Here is a 16512-nt window from a genome sequence, read left to right as displayed (position 1 = left end):
GGGTATATAAACCATAAAGACAGACCACCCTTGGGGATCTTCAGAGCACCACAGCTGACCAGTCTGAATTATTGATCTTTATTCATGAAGAAAGTTCCCTAAGGGAAAGCATATAACTTTATAGCCGTCTGAAATGTAATAGATGTTGAACTGGTGTTGATAAATACATGGAGTGGGAGGAAACAATTCACAGAGAATCCACTGTAAGTTCTAAGGTTAGGCTTCATCCTTTATTAGGTAGTGAGTAAAAGACAACTGATGATTACAACTCCAATTTAAGAGACCATTTAAACAAAAATGGTTCCATAGCGCAGTGAGGCAGAAAGGATTTACGTATTTCTAGGTTTTCTCATATGGCTGATGGAGAAAATATGGCTGATTTGTTTGTTCCCAGCAAATCATTTCACCTTGTGAACCACGACTCTTGTATCCCACAGGCCCTGACTTCTAGTGGGCTGGCTCATTCACTTCAGTGAAAATGGGGAAGAACAGGGAAAGCACATGCAGTGAGATCTCATCAATAAACACTAAGTTCTCCAACAGTAAGAGGTTTTATCAGATGTAGGTCATTGGACAAGGTTTCTGAAAAAGAAAACTAAAGTTCTAAAGTGGTCAGAAGCTAGTCACATGAGATACAGACAGAGTCCCAAACAACAAATCATGAAGAACTCTCCATCTGGCTGAACTAGCAGAGTGTGGGTGAAAAAAAGCAAACAATTGCTAAGACCAGAGAGTCCAGATATTGGTAAATGCAAAATCACCAGATACTCTCAGAAACAAATTTTAATGCTAACCAACATGTTTAACCAAAATGTGTAATTTAAAATTCTTTTTCGCAAAGAATGATGAAATAGTTTTCCTTCTCCTTCCTTCCTGCTTGCCTTCCCTCCTCCCTTCTGTCCCCTTTTTTTTCTTTTGTTTTGGTTGTTTGTTTAACAAAAGTTATATAAAGCCGACAGCTTTAAAGATATGTGTACATGACAAACGTCTATAGCTAGATGGTAGAGGACTCCAAAGACCATGATTAATGTTGAGCACCAAGCACGCTATGGGTGTTTCTTAAATATAAAATGACAAATGCTAAATACCTATCTCTCAAAGGGTTTCACTTTGAATCTTTAGACCTCTCAAAAGGTAAGTATCGTTTAGATAAGAGCAGTTTCAGGAAGGCCATACCCAGCCCTTCCTATGTTTTTAAATAGTCTTTACAAAACCTTTTCAAAAATATTTTTTTTTCTCTAAACCTAAATCATGTAGGGTTGATTTGTACACATTTTATCATTGTTCTAAGTTTGAGTGCCATTGTTTTTATTAATGCAACAGACTGGCTGCATCGAATCCCATCATAGTGATAGGTATATGTTAGCTATCTATGGGAAAAAGCAAAGAGCCTTTATCACAAATTAAAGGCACAGCTATTTTTATGCCATTTGTTACCAACTTAATGATAACATGTAACAGGGATGGTTATATAATTATTTTATATAGATTTTCTTTTTATAAGTTATTCTCTTAATCTTTCTAACATATATACAATATACATATATTTACATATACCCCTGATAAATCTTGTTTTAAAGGTAAAACATCAACTCCTTTCAGCCTGTGGTGAATATCAAAGGCTGTATTTCACAACTCCTCTAAAGAAATGATGGTCAAGTGCATTTTACCAGTATTTTTTTAACACCATATCCTTGGTCTGCAATTAACTCGAATTCATTTTTCTTGTTTTACTAACATTTAAATATATATTAATTGTTTATATCATGTCAATAGGAAATAAAAAGACAACAAAAAACCCACAATAGCTAATGTCTACCATCATATTCAAAGCAGAAACCTTTGCCTAAGAGACAACCCTACTGATATAAAGGGGGATGCAGAGATACAAGTCTCTGTTTTTACTGGATATGAACTAACATGAAAAATCTTTACTTTGCATTGTCATCCTAGGTTATGATTGTCCCTTATCCATGAAACAGAAGAGTTGTACTGGTTTCTTTTTATAAACACCCATGATGCATGGTTTTACCTGTTTTTCAGATATAGGTTCGTTACAAACACTTTCCTATTTCCAGCAATATTGCTTCAGGTGGGAAAATGCTACTTTGTAAGAAATCATCTTCATTAACATCTCCCCTACCTCTATGCTTGGTCCTTTTCTGTTGTTTGAAGTTAGTCTTGTCTGAGCTGGATAGGAAGGGCAGAACGTGGATACCCGACACCTCCACAACACCATTGTTTGTTTTTTTTTTGTTTTTTTTTTAAGTGCTTACTGGCATGAAATAGTTGTTCATTCTACCTTTTGCAATTCTTTAAAATCTAGTGGCATAGATTGAGACACAGCACTATTGTTTTACAAGACATCTACTGTATCTACTTTTGTTGGGATAAATACCCAGTAATTGCTGTCATAGCAAGAGGACCAGCACGGGTACTACTATTCACAGTGTTGCTTTTGTTTTTTTTGTTTTTTTCTTTCTTCTTTTTTGTGTGTGTGTATTATGTGAATCTACAGGGTAAATTATTATATATACATTGGAACCAGTTAATGCCCTTAGACAATATATAGTTGTCTCATAAAGCAGGAAGGACAATGCAGAGGGAAATAGGTGCCCAAAAGCACAGTCACAAAGGCTTCAGACGTTCTAGATACCACTACAAGTCAATGCTGGAGATCACTTCTAAAACAATCAATGTTCAAGAGGAATGCTTGAATTTGGAGAAAAGACCACCCCTGCCCTCCCACCCCTAAACCTCCCTCCTTTGTGTTTTTTTTTTTAATAATCTTTTAAATTCACTATCAAAAGTCCTGGCTCTTCAGATATACTTTAAACTATAAATAAACACTGCATAGTTCTCTTTTGTTTTTTGAAAAATTATTGCAGTTACAGGAACTCCCGTTTGGAATTCAGTAAGGAGCAAACAGCACAGGAGTGTGAGCGGTCCGAATGGGTCCCGGAGCTGGCCGAAGGAGTGCCGGCGGAAGCGCGGATGTCTGGAACAGGGTTGCTGCGGGGGCAGTTCGAAGACTGAAGGGGGAGTTCACTGCCACGGCCGCAGCGGCTGCAGCAGCTGCCAGAGGGTTTGGTAGGATTCGTGGAGCCAATGGCTTTGAAGGTTCTTTTGAAAATACTAATTTCACCTGCAAGAAAGGAAAGAAAGAAAAAAAAATGAGTAGAACAAAAGTTTGGAGTCCACTCTTGGAATCCAAAATAGTGTGCGGTTTTAAAAATATAGCAGTAAACAGTTAAAAATACCAACTTTTACTTGTGAACTGACAATGAAAATACTGGCAAGTGCAGTTATGTCTTTCCTTTGGAAGATGCCTGAAAATGGACGACCTAAGACGTCGAAAAGCCCTCCAGAAAAATACTCAGCAAACTTATTTTATTTTTGTGGATAAATATACATACTGAAGAAAGTATTCATCTTGAGAAAAAAACTAGGAACTTTTTACTCCACCCTTTACACACACACATGAACTGTCATGGAAATGACATTTTTAAAGAGAGATTCATTAAGGCTGATGGTTACCATTCGGCTACCCAAGTGTGTTTGTTAACAGCAGTATAGAGAGGTGCTAATCAAGAAAAAATAAAAACAACAAAATTCCGCTTTCAATAAAGAGATAAAGAAAACTTATCTCTCCCAAAGTTTGACATGTTTTGCTTTTTCTTTGGGCAAGTGATAACATTCTCTCAATCTTTCTCTGCAAAACCAGTTCCTCTTCTGGCTAGTAGCATCATGAAGATGGCTGCTCTGATGAAGAGAACGTTCCCACTTATAGAGACAGTGACACAGTGATAGTTAAGGAGGTTTTGAATACTAATGTTAATACTAATATTAAAACGATTTGACTTTGTTTATTTAAGAACCATTCACTTGATTATTCAAAGCTGCATCTATGCTGGTCAGAGACAGCACTCAAGGTTACCACTAGTGCTGTTGAATTCACAGCCTTGCAATGCAGCTAAAATCATTTCTGTACAAGAGTAAAGTGACTTCATTTGCATAAAAATGACTGATACTACTAAATCAACTGGGTCAACTCATACTTAGGTCTCATGATAGATGACTGCAGTTTCCTTTATATTTTCATGTCTTAACAACACACAATAGCACCAATTACAGTTGACCCTTGTACAACACTGGGGCTTAGGGAGATGACCACCCCTCAGCACAGTAAAAGACATGCATATAACTTTTGTTTTCCCCAAAACTTAACTACAGTTGGCCCTCCACATGTGCAGATTCCCAACTGTGGATCAAAAGTATTGGTTGAACCCACGGGTGCAAAACCTACAGATACAGAGGGCCCACTGTATTAATTGAAAAAAATCTGCATATAAGTGGTCCTGTATAGTTCAAACCCATGTTGTTCAAGGGTCAACTGTGTTAATCAGATCTATTTTGAAGAAAACGGATTTCAAAATACACAATTTAGCACATACTATAAATCAGTTGTCCTTAACTTTCCATTGTGTCCTGGGTGTCTCTGATAAAAGCTATGGTCTATTTGGGCAAACTGGTGGCGCAGGCAGTTAGAGCTCCATGCTCCTAACTCCAAAGGCTGCCGGTTAGATTCCCATATGGGCCAGTGGGCTCTCAACCACAAGGTTGCCAATTCAATTCCTCGAGTCCCTCAACGGATGGTGGGCAGCGCCCCCTGCAACTAAGATTGAACACGGCACCTTGAGCTGAGCTCCTGGATGGCTCAGTTGGTTGGACTGCGTCTTCTCAACCAAAAAGTTGCCGGTTCAACTTCTGCAAGGGGTGGTGGGCTGTGCCCCCTGCAACTAGCAACAGCAACTGGACCTGGAGCTGAGCTGCACCCTCCACAACTAAGACTGAAAGGACAACAACTTGAAGCTGAATGGCACCCTCCACAACTAAGATTAAAAGGACAACAACTTGACTTGGAAAAAAGTCCTGGAAGTACACACTGTTCCCAATTTAAAAAAAAAAAAAAAAGTCCTGTTCCCCTTCCCCAATAAAATCTTAAAAAAAAAAAGCTATGGGCTATTCAATAAGGGAGAAAAAAAAAGCACATGCTCATAAATATTAATCTAAGATGTCAGGAGGTTCACATTTTCCCCCTAAAGTCCTACAAAAATTCCAAGTCAAGACATCAGTATTATTATATTTACTAATCTAAAAGTTACATTTGGAGTAATAGGAAGAGGGTATTTCCCAGGCATTATGTAGAGATCTTGGGTGAATAATTAAATAAGCTGTGCCTTTGAGACTGTGTCACACAAAATCCAAAATACTGTTGAGGTTATCAATAATACCAATGCTTTGTCTCTTAAAAATATTAAAAAAGAGATGCAAAAACCTGTTTTCCATTGATGTTCTTTCCTAAAAGTATCTGCTAATGTCAAAACCAGATTTTAGGTGATTAGTTACCTGACTCAGAAGAGTTTGGCTTTTCTCCCTTCCCCTTGCTCTGTCATAAATCTGAACCCAACTCAAGAAGATAAGATACTGGGCTGTGGCTAAAGGTGGCAAAACACACAAACAACTTATGAAACCAATAATTCTGCAGGGGTTGGACTCTCAAATCAATTGTCTGTCCTTACTTAAGTACTTCTCATTTATTTCATTTGGTAACTAATAACAAACACAAAATCCCAAACGAACTCAAGTTCAGCAAACTGTGGGGTATTAAAGGCTACTATCTTTTAGGAAGCAAAAATGATACTCACCCCCAGTGGATGTGCTGCCTTCTGTAGTTTGTTGTAAGGACTGTATTTAGGTTTCGGGGGCTTCCCAGCAGCTCTGTCTTTGTGCCTTCTACTGCTAATGTGCTATTAAAAGCAATGAAAAAATGACAGCTTTAAAAAAACATCATCCCCAAAACCTTCACCAATATTGCTTTAAATTGGGGAAGTATATTAATTATTTCATGCAAGTTTCAGAAAGACAAAAATGAAAAAAAAAAAGAAAGCATGCACTTTTGTCCTTGGATTGTGATGCCTTGAAGATATGTACTTTTATGCTCTCAATTTTAGTATATATATTTTTTAACAAATAGAAGGATCTTCTTCCTCCTTATCATTGCACAGATCTCTTTTTTTTAGAAGTTTGCAAAGGACAGCAATGTTGAAGGAATTTTATGTGCAGATAAACAAAGATGCCCAGGCAAGCATGTATTTATCTCCATACCAATATGTATCCTCATATTGGTACAGCCAAATGTCAACCTGTAAAATTCTAAAGATAAGTAACTAAGGTGCATAAAATCAGTACAAGATAATATATATGCATGTAAAACACAACACAATATGAGGGCTGGGCCTTCAATTGGCAATGTATGAATGATCTCTTTGGAAGGCTACTCAGAGTAAAAGTGAATGCAACATGATTAGTCATCCCTTCGGCAGGTGGCTGCAGGATTTAGAAATACAGTAGAACACCATATAATAAACGACATAAAATAAAAGAATAGCACAGTTTAATGTTAGTTGTGGCATGTAAATATCTAAACAAGTAAACATGGAACGTTGCAATTTGAACTGCAAAGAAAACCAACACTTTTCTGTGGGAAACCTGGTAGAAAAAAGACCTAATACCCTTTTTCCTCCCCCTCTTCATTTATAAGAATAGTACACATTCACTTCAGATCATTTCTGAAAGGTCTGAGAAGCCATTATATTACAGTATTTCCTCAGCAACTAAAATAAGCATAAATGAATAAGGACAGTGAATAGAAAGTAAGTGGATGGATGGATGAATGGGTAATGGGAGGAAACATAGAAAGAAAGGGAATAAAGGAAGCACAGACATCCTGCTCATCAGGGTGTTCCGTTTTCATTTCTACAGTATGTGCCACCTACCTGTTTAAGTTGTGTTTCCGAGTTGACGTGCACATCACAGATTTCACAGTGAAATGTTTTGTTCTGCAGGCCCGTATTTCCCTTATTAAGTGGTCCTTTACCTTTCACCCCTGCCCTAGGAAAGGCTTTGATAGTCCCACTTCCATTCCGGGCTTCTAGCATGGTTTTGTGCTTAGTACCTGCCAGGAATATTTAGAAAAAGAGAAAGGAAAAAGAGGGGAAACATCTTAGCTAGCATATACCTTCAATAAACAATACAATAACAAAACGTGATGCCTCGTTTTAGTGCAGTTCTTCCAGAGATTATGGTTGAAGTATCTTATGACATGGGAGACTGTAACTGTATGCTCTCACTACCCTTATATAACATTACTTACTTACTTTGTAATGTTTTTAAATAATAGTGCACATTACAAATAAGCATCATCAGTGCAGTTACTCAACTCGAGTCCTGAGATGAAATTAAATGGGTGTGACTTAATTTCATTTCCTCTTGATGCTAATAAGACATAAATGATGAAGAGTGATTTAGCTGTTAAAGGTATAGTTGAAAGTGATGTGTAACAAATGTAATCACTTTCAACACAGTATGTTTACAGAAGTGGCACTAATTAAATACCCAGTTTCTAAACAGAATACAAACAAGCTTTCCTGGCTATGTGTTTTAGGTTCCAAGAGGAAGAGTAATAGTATAAAGATTATAATCACTCTGAAAAAAAGCCCTATTAGAATAGTAAAGCCCACACTGATTGGCTACATAACTTCAGATATAAACAAATGACTAAGAAGATGAGGGTAGAATCATAGGCTAAGCAGATACACTACAAATAAATACATCTTTTAAATAAACCAGTAGCATCTTTGGACTGTCTAATACACATAACTAATGTAACTCAACTTATCAACATTTTTCTTTTTAATCACTAAAGTTCATAATGGGAGTTTTCTCGCAAAATTTTGCTCACAATTTTGTTTTCTCAGAGTTGATAAGTATTCCTTGTTTTTCTCACTTAGTCATGTGGTTTTTTTGCTATGAAATTTTCTCTTGTAATCATTTATGTCCTTTCTGTCATTCTGGTTTTCAAAACTTTTTTTAGTGGTTTCTCCATCCTAAATTTATTTATTATATTTTTATCAGTTCTGCAAGCATAAAAGAAGATTCTTAGCTTATGATTCTTAGACCAGCCTCCCAGAACTACTGAATACTAATGAGGAAAACATATTGGAGGGGGCACTCTAGATCAGTGCCAATCACTTTCATCTTAAATGAGATGCAATGAATACATGAAACAGGCTTATAGCCACATGGGTCTTTCAAAATGATTATAACATTACTGATTCCAATATAAAAAACACATATTTTTAAAACTTAGATTCCCTACTTTGAATACCATATTGTTATGTATAGCCATGAAAATATTCATATCGCAACATATTAAGAGGAAAATGTCAACATCTGTGAGAAGATTGTAGGGACTGAAATATAGAGCCACAGAACTGCTCTGTGGTGGTGGTTGTGAAGTCTGGCTGAGGTTTGCTGTCACCCACTTACCTGGCAAGAGAGTGATGGGAACACTTTCTGCTCTGTGTGAAGATGGCATAGTGAGAGTAGGTCAAAAGAATGTTCAAAAGTTGAAGCAAGATATACCATGTTTCCCTGAAAATAAGACCTAACCGGAAAATAAGCCCTAGCATGATTTTTTTCAGGGTGACATCCCCTGAACATAAGCCCTAATGTGTCTTTTGGAGCAAACCTTAATATAAGACCCAGTCTTATTTTCAGGGAAACATGATATATATATATGTATATGTATATGTATATGTATATGTATATGTATATGTATATGTATATGTATATGTATATATACATATGTATATATATACACACATATATATAAGTATATATATATATGAAATATATACATTGTGTTTGCGTGCGTGCGTGTGTGTGTGTGTGTGTGTGTGTGTAGATGGTTGTTCAACCTTCTTTACCCAAACAGATGATTTTATCAAAATATCTTTTTCCATGCAGCTTCTAATTAAAGTGAAAAGCATTCCTGGGGCCAGTTTGGCTTACAAATGCCTAAAAGTAGTCAATCAGAGACTAATTCTCACACATACTTTCTTGAGGGACGCTTGATTCACTTTAGTTAATATCTTTGTGATTGGGAGTCGGTGTTTGGTAGGTGGGATCTGGATAGACCAGAAAACTGTTTAACCTATTTAACAATATTTAAGTAGTTTATCCTGCCTGAGAGAAGACAAAAAGCCAGATATAGATGATTTGCCTCAGGACTAAGTGTCAGGTGAGTTAGGGAGATGAGAGATAATTCAAAGGATTTGACCCCAATAGTAGGGGCTTAGAAACAGTAGGCAACAATTCAAAAATTAAATTCTCCCCATAATATCTTTGGCAAGCTAAGTCTCACCTATGTCATCTGCCCAGGGAAAGAGTAGAAATGGGATATCTGTGAACACTTGAGAAATACACATCTCAGAAAATCATTAGATTGTTAGCACCATTATTTCAGCAGTCTCTCCACAAAAGACAGCAAAGATAGGAAAATTAAACATACCAACTCATACATGCCTTACATGCAAACACACACACACGGTTAGAAATGTGGCAAGATTGTGTGAAAAACCTCAACTCACAGCTTTGATTCTAGGGTTACTATTCATCATAAGTAGAGTGGAACTTTTGTACCATATAACCTCCTCTATTTTGTAGCAGATTAGAAGTCATAATTAAATAGCTATTAGACAGTTTCAAAGATTTTAAAGCTTGAATAAGCTGCAACAGTGGCTGTATTTCCTCCAAGTATAGCTAAAATTAAGAGACTATTCTTAATTTTAAAGCATTTACATTTTTGAGAGATCAAATGTGCATTAATGATATAAAAATAGTGGTTATTAAGAGAACTCATACCTATTTTACATTTTAAACATTGCACATATTGTACAAAATTATTTACTTGCTCACTGCTGCTTTATGAGTTAGGTGCCATTATTATACCCATTTTAGAGATAACAAACTGTGACTCAGAAAGGTTAAGTTGTTTGCCTGGCTTATAAAGCAAGTACTACTGGAAGTTCCTCGTAGGTAGACAGAGGATTTCTAACCAGATTCCTACAGCTATGGGGACTTGGCTAGAAGCCCACTAAGAGCTTCTGAACCAGCTGAATTCCAGTCACACACGAATCTCTCAGAGCACCTTTCATATTCTATTTTGTTAATGCAGTCTTTTCAAAACTTGGATTTTAGTTTGAGTCTTTAAAGCTCCACCCCTACCCCACCCCAGCTTTTTTTATTTTATTTTTTCCTCGGTCTTGCAATGTTTCTTTCTGCTCAGCAGAGTACCATGAAACATGATGCTTGATAGAAAGGCTGTGGCTCTGTCATGGCCAGTTTGATCACATCTTTGATCACCTCTGGTTCAACATGGTGTAAACATCTCACGAGGCTCTTGCCGTCCTCTGTGGTTGCACAGCAGGTAAGTCAGAAGTCTGCTTTTGTATTTTATTCCTTCTTCCTCGGGACAGAATCTGCAAGAAGCTAAATGGACTATTTTCTTCCTATCACTTTTAAAAGACTGACATTGACCTTCATTTGATGCTTCATGGTTCCTGAAATGTGAAACCATACTGCAACCATGGTTTTAATTCAGCAAATCATAATGCTTCAAGAAATGCTGTTTGCTTTTTTGTTTGTTTGCTTTTGATGACCTTGGTCCAGATAGTTATTTATCTAATATCTGCAAAAATCAAAGTAAAATGTTGGGGGTGGTGAAAAGAGGCTAGGCTTTCCTTTTATTTCCCATCATCTTTGCAACTTCCCTTTTTGTAGATGGATCTTCAGTTAGGTACAAAGAAAAGCAGGTAAGCAAGAAAATTGGCAAATTACTTTGAAAAATAAAATAAACCATTCCTTAGGTCATCAGAAAAATTGAGAAACACTTTTTAAAAATGAAAAAAAAATCATAATTCCACCAAGGCAAGGTATCAAAATATTAATAGTAGTTATAATGTTCCAGTCCTTTATTTCTATTTGCATATTTTTAAAAAAGTTTGGATAACTTAAAGTGACTTTGTATAGAAAGTCCCATGGAATTACATATACATTTAGAAATATACATGAATTTTTAATGACAGCACAGGCTTACAATATATAGATGTGGTATATTTAACCATGTGTTTAATATTAGACATTTGTATTGTTTCCTTTTTCTTCCTACATAATTAGGTTATAATGAACATCCCACTCGTTAAATCTTTTATCCCATATTTGGTTGTTTCCTTAGGATAGATTTTCATAAGGGGTATTATAGGGACAAGAATATGACTATTTTTAAGTTGCTTTATTCAAGCTGCCTAACTACTTGCTAAACATTACAGAGGAATTCATTTTATAGGGAAATGTGTCCTGGTACAGTCTGCAAAATTTGCCCCTCTATAAAATAAATTTCAACACCTTAAAATTCAATTTTCCTGATACCTATAAAATTATATTTAGTAGTGTTAGACTAGACTCTTAACAAACCCATGCAACTGCCAGCAGTTATTTAGTTACCTTCTCATTGACAAGTTTGGATGATTCAGCTTATAGACAAAGGGGCAGGAAAGTGGTCAGTCTCCATACAAAGAGCAAACTACAAAGGTGTTTTTTTGATGTGCTTATTTATGACATTTGATATAATGGCATTATATTCCAACTCTGGTGTGCCCTACGGAAGAAGAGTTCTCTTGAATCTATACACCTGAACTGTATAATTGGCATCAAAAGCCTCCATGTTATATTTCTTTTTATCCTCCAAATGTCAAATTAACCCTTTAGTACCCTGACCTCCAATATAATATGTATTTTTCATGTTAATCATATTTGCATTTTGTCTTAGAGATAAAAACTTTATCAGCATATCAACAAACATTAAGCACCCAAAACAACATCTATGATATCAGGTAACCAAGTAATGCCTCAAAGGAGTAAAAAATACTGTATTATTTCTGTTAGCTTTCTGGTTGAAAGTAATTTGCTGATTCCACCAGTAATATATTTAAAGTCCAATTTGCAGAGGTGAAAAAAGAGATAAGGAAGACAAGAAATCTAAAACAGAGGAAAAGAGAAATTTGCTTTTAGCATCAGAAATGGCCCCAGATGAAAAGCTATGAAGTTGAGATGGGATGGAAGACAAGCTACACAGAGCACTGCCAGTAGGATGGACTTGGTGAACAAAAGAACCCCAGGAAAGAACTCTGTAGGCTCAGGGACCCAATGGGCACAGCACAGGCTGTGTCTGATGGGAGATAAACACATGGGACTGAAATAGCAGTAACCTCTGAAATGCCAGTATGTGAGGAGAACTGCAAGGCATCCAGAAAGCCTCGTTTACCCATAATAACTGACTATAGGGAACACTGAGGCTTTCCTGTACCGCTTTCTACATGTATTAACACTCTTTAGGTACACACGTCTCATTTCCTTAAAACACGGCCCTAAGCGCCTGGGAAAATGCCACATTGCTTTTATCTCCATTACCCAAGAAAGCATAGCAAAAAGGTCTTCACACAATAAACACTAAAGAATCAATAAATGGACAAATTAGACACACTTCCATAGTATGACAGAACAGATATGATGCTGTCTTAGTGATTTATAAATGCTGTGTTTTTCTTTACTTTTTGTGTAAACTAGGTTTATCTTTAATTTTTAAAATTATTTTTGATGAAAGTAAAACATGCTTTTAGTAGAAAATTCAAAGAGCATTTAAAGTGAAAAGCTGCATGTCCTCAGTAGTGACACCTTTTCAGGTGTAAATTTCCTGATATATTCTAAACATCAATCAATGACTGTATATTAGACATGAGTAGGAAAAATAATATTGGTTGAACATTCCACCAGGTTTGAACATGAAACCACTTTTCATGTAAAAGTCATATAAAAGTACAAAGCAAGAAAATTCACCTTGACTCTACTTTCCAGTCACTCCGATGTCACTAACCTTGAGTGCTCACAGGTCTGCAACAATTCTTCTTATTAGGTCATATACTACATATCACAATCCTCCAAGCAGTATTTATGAATTATAGCGCTAGTATACTGATAGAAACTTCTGTGGTAACGGAAATGTTCCCTTTCTGTACAGTCCACTATGGTGGCTATTAGTTATATGTGGCTCTTGAACACTTGAAATGAGGCTACTGCAACCATGAAACTGAATTTGTAATTAATTTAAATTTAATAGTCACCTGAGGAGGCTGGTGGTTACCATACTAGATAGTATAACTCTAGTACTCAAATATGCCTTACCTGGGCATGTGGGAAACAGGAGGTATGAGGCTGATTTTTTTTTTTTTTTTAAATCATCTGTAAAAAGTTTAAAGAAGACATAATAGTAGAATTGTGATAGGAGAGTCTCTATCTTTATTTTTAATCAAACGGAAGTCTTACCATTATCATAGAAAATGCTGAACAAGAGTGGAAGATATCTTTGAGCCTTAATAACAATAAGGATCTGAACACTGGCCGCTGCAGCTGACTGGCTGAAATGAGTTTTTCACTTGAAATGTGAAATGGCAGATCTCTTGATGCAACACGTCTTTACATATTCTAATCCTGAATAGAGAGGAACAAACTAGACATGGGCTTCTTGAAGGCAACTCCCAAGTTTTGTTCATATTTGTATTGTCAGTGCCCAACACATAATAGATGATCAGTGAAGATTAGCTGAAGTATTAGATATTAATAAAATTCAACAAACGAATATTTGTAAAGAGAGTTGTGAGCTCAGGCTCTGGAACAGTGTAAGTCAGAATGTGCTCTCATTAGCTGTGGGGTTTAGATTTCCTTTTGCCTCAATGTCCTTGGCTACAAAAAAGGAAATTATCTGCTCCATTGAAATGTTGTATTAAATGCATTTATTGTTTTAAGGACTCAGTAAATTTTAGTCAATTTTGTCCTTCTTAACAATGTTGTTCTTGTTTGGCAAAAATTTAGAAATTGCTAAGTGTTGTAAAATTTAGTAAAGGTCATCCTTTGATAACTGTGATTTCTGTATATTAAAATTAATGAGGGATAGAATAAGCTTTGTCTAGAGACAGAAAAGTTGGAATGAGCTTAGTGGAAACTAGCCAATGTTACCACGTGAAGTCAATACCAGAAAAATCTGCCCAAATTAGTAATGAATGTTAACTAAAAACATTTCAAAGTTTTTTTTTTTGTTGTTTGTTTTTTCAATTATATAGAGAAAAATCATCAAAAGTAGCTAAGCAAAGCATTACCTAATAGGCTGTTTTGGGAGGATTTTTTTAAAACAAAAAGACAAAACATATCTTTTGTAATGTCTGTGTCTATAACATACAATAAAAGAGGACTTTCAGATCTCTTAAAAAGAATACGTTCTCTTAAAAAGATTACATTCTCTTAAGGAGTTTAAACCACGCTTACGCCGTTTTTTCAATCCTGTTAGCAAACTCAGGAGAGCTACTTCTCTTCCCAAATTCGAAAAATGCAAGGTAGGAATGCCTCTGCAAATCCTGTATTCTAATGTTATGGAATGTAAGTCAATTAACTGCAACTTTGAATGGTTACACATTTGTGGGAAAAAAAAAAGAGGGAGAGAGAGAAAGAAAATGAGATACACTTCATCTCTGAATAATGGTAGCAGCAGCTGTGGTTTTACTAATAATTATGCCACAATATTTGATCCTTAAAGTGTGCCATATGGCCTCTTAACTCTATGAGAGAGAGAGAGAGAGAGAGAGAAGCCCAAAGAGGACAATTGACTCACACAGATTTACATAGAAAAGCTTTCTGTAGATGTGAGGTAAAAACTAGGTCTGATCACTTCTAGTCCATTCTAGTTCATTCTACTGAACAATACCGCAAGCAGTGTTTAAGGGAAGTTGTATTCCCAAAATTTATTTATGATTAAGAATGCATTTTCCAAGGTTAAAAGGAAAACGTGTTTTGAAAGGTCATTAGCTTCCCATGAGCAGACCATGAATGCATAATTTAACTCAGTGATACAGGCCTTATTTTATATATATATATATATATATATATATATATATATATATATATATATATACACACACACATATATATATGTATATGTGTATATATATATAATGTGTTTCTAAAGGGGGAAAATATACTTCGAATTACAATTTGGATGCAAATAACATATCTCCCCACCCTGCATCCTGGTTGCTTCTGATCAGAATTGGCATTTAAACCTAGTTCCCTGGAAAACACAGTCCAATCTTAATAGCGGTTTCCTAATATGTATCTGGCTTAGAAGAAAGCAGAGAAGTCCTTTAGAGTTATATTGGAGGGGTGCGGGTAAGTGTAGGGGGCAGTAAGGGTGGTCTGTTCTGAGTGCAGGTCATAAGGGCATACACAACAGAGAACTAGAAAACAAACGGATTTCAAAAAGGGAATCTGCTTTCCACTAGCTGGCAACTCTAAATGTCAGTGACAAAGGACTGCTCCCTAAAAATATTTTGTTGGTCTAAATTCTAAATAATTGATGTGGTTGCTGTAAAGATTTCATATAGATTAAATTAGCACATTTTATTACTTATCCCATAATACAAATCATATGAAACATGGGCATTAATCTGTAGAACTCTCCATTATACAGTCAGCCCCTGACACACATGAATTTGGTATAAGCTTTTGTTTCATTAGTAAGTTCCTAACATTTCGAAATCCTTGGAGCCTACAAAGGCTGCATTTCATGCATTCAACCCCTGTGGTACTATATATTTTTTAATGTAGACAATAGATTATTAAAAAAGCAATGGTAGCACAGTGATTGTGAAGATGAAGAAACAATATTTGAATTCATTCAGTTCTGTCATTTTATGTGAACACTTGAAGTTTCTATGTTTAAAATGTGAAACAGAGTGTGAGCCGTGCGGTGTATGGGTTTGGTTTGGTGAGCTCCAGTTGCCCCCGTTGGTAACTGGCTACATGATGCACCCTTCCCTGACTGTCTTCCCTTCCTTTTCCCACACCACTAACTGGTTTCCTTCATGTCCCCTAAAAGCTATTGGTCCTCAAATCTTTATCTCAGAGTCTGCTTCTGAGGGCTCCTGGACTAATCCTGCAACTACTATTCCTATTTGTGACAGGAAAGTGAGCATGATCTAGAACCTTTCTCTTTTACACACACCCCATGGTGTCCCCATACCAGACCCTAAGGGACAGATGCAGGTCGCCAGTGCACACGTGGCAGTATCTGGATACAGGAAGGACTGCATTCACCTTCATCTACACTGAGAGGAAGTCCCAGACCCAACAAGCCTCCCAACACTGCTGCAGTTACACATACCACAACTGAATCTGGAGCTCAAAAATGGTGCACGAAGAGGGTCCAGGATACCCTGCTTGTATGTCTTTTCTTCCTCCTTTGCCATCTCCAGTTCTGGCACAGTTGGCTCCTGCAAGTCTAGGGTGAGGCCTAAAATCAGCTGGACCCCTGGACCCTGGAAAAAGATCTCTGACACGGGAAGGGAAATACAGGGGTAAGGAAACCCATGCAACAGCTTTGAGGGAAGGGGAGTGGATGCAGTCCCCTGACTAACTGAAGGGTTGAAAGGGACACCCCTATAAAGGGATTCAAGTAAATAAGGGTGACAACTACATTTACCACCAAACTGTCAGATGAGA

General features: G+C 36.5%; 1 protein-coding gene across 4 annotated transcripts in view; it reads right to left on the bottom strand.

Moving 5' to 3' along the window:
• Positions 1–204: 204 nt before the first annotated feature.
• Positions 205–16512, bottom strand: part of ZNF385D (zinc finger protein 385D) — a 723301-nt gene continuing 706993 nt past the window's right edge. For all 4 annotated transcript variants that reach the window (XM_019726024.2, XM_074312787.1, XM_019726025.2 and 1 more), the window contains 3 exons: positions 6840–7018; positions 5709–5810; positions 205–3145 (listed from right to left, as the gene is read on the bottom strand). In XM_019726024.2, coding sequence (XP_019581583.1) covers positions 2912–3145; positions 5709–5810; positions 6840–7018 — 515 coding nt within the window. In that variant the 3' untranslated portion in view covers positions 205–2911. The remainder of the gene's footprint in view (positions 3146–5708; positions 5811–6839; positions 7019–16512) is intronic.

Source organism: Rhinolophus sinicus, linkage group LG10, assembly GCF_036562045.2.
Source record: "Rhinolophus sinicus isolate RSC01 linkage group LG10, ASM3656204v1, whole genome shotgun sequence".
NCBI classification, from domain to species: domain Eukaryota; kingdom Metazoa; phylum Chordata; class Mammalia; order Chiroptera; family Rhinolophidae; genus Rhinolophus; species Rhinolophus sinicus.
The sequence above is the reverse complement of the archived record's forward strand: the minus strand, read 5'-3'. Positions and strand labels throughout refer to the sequence as shown.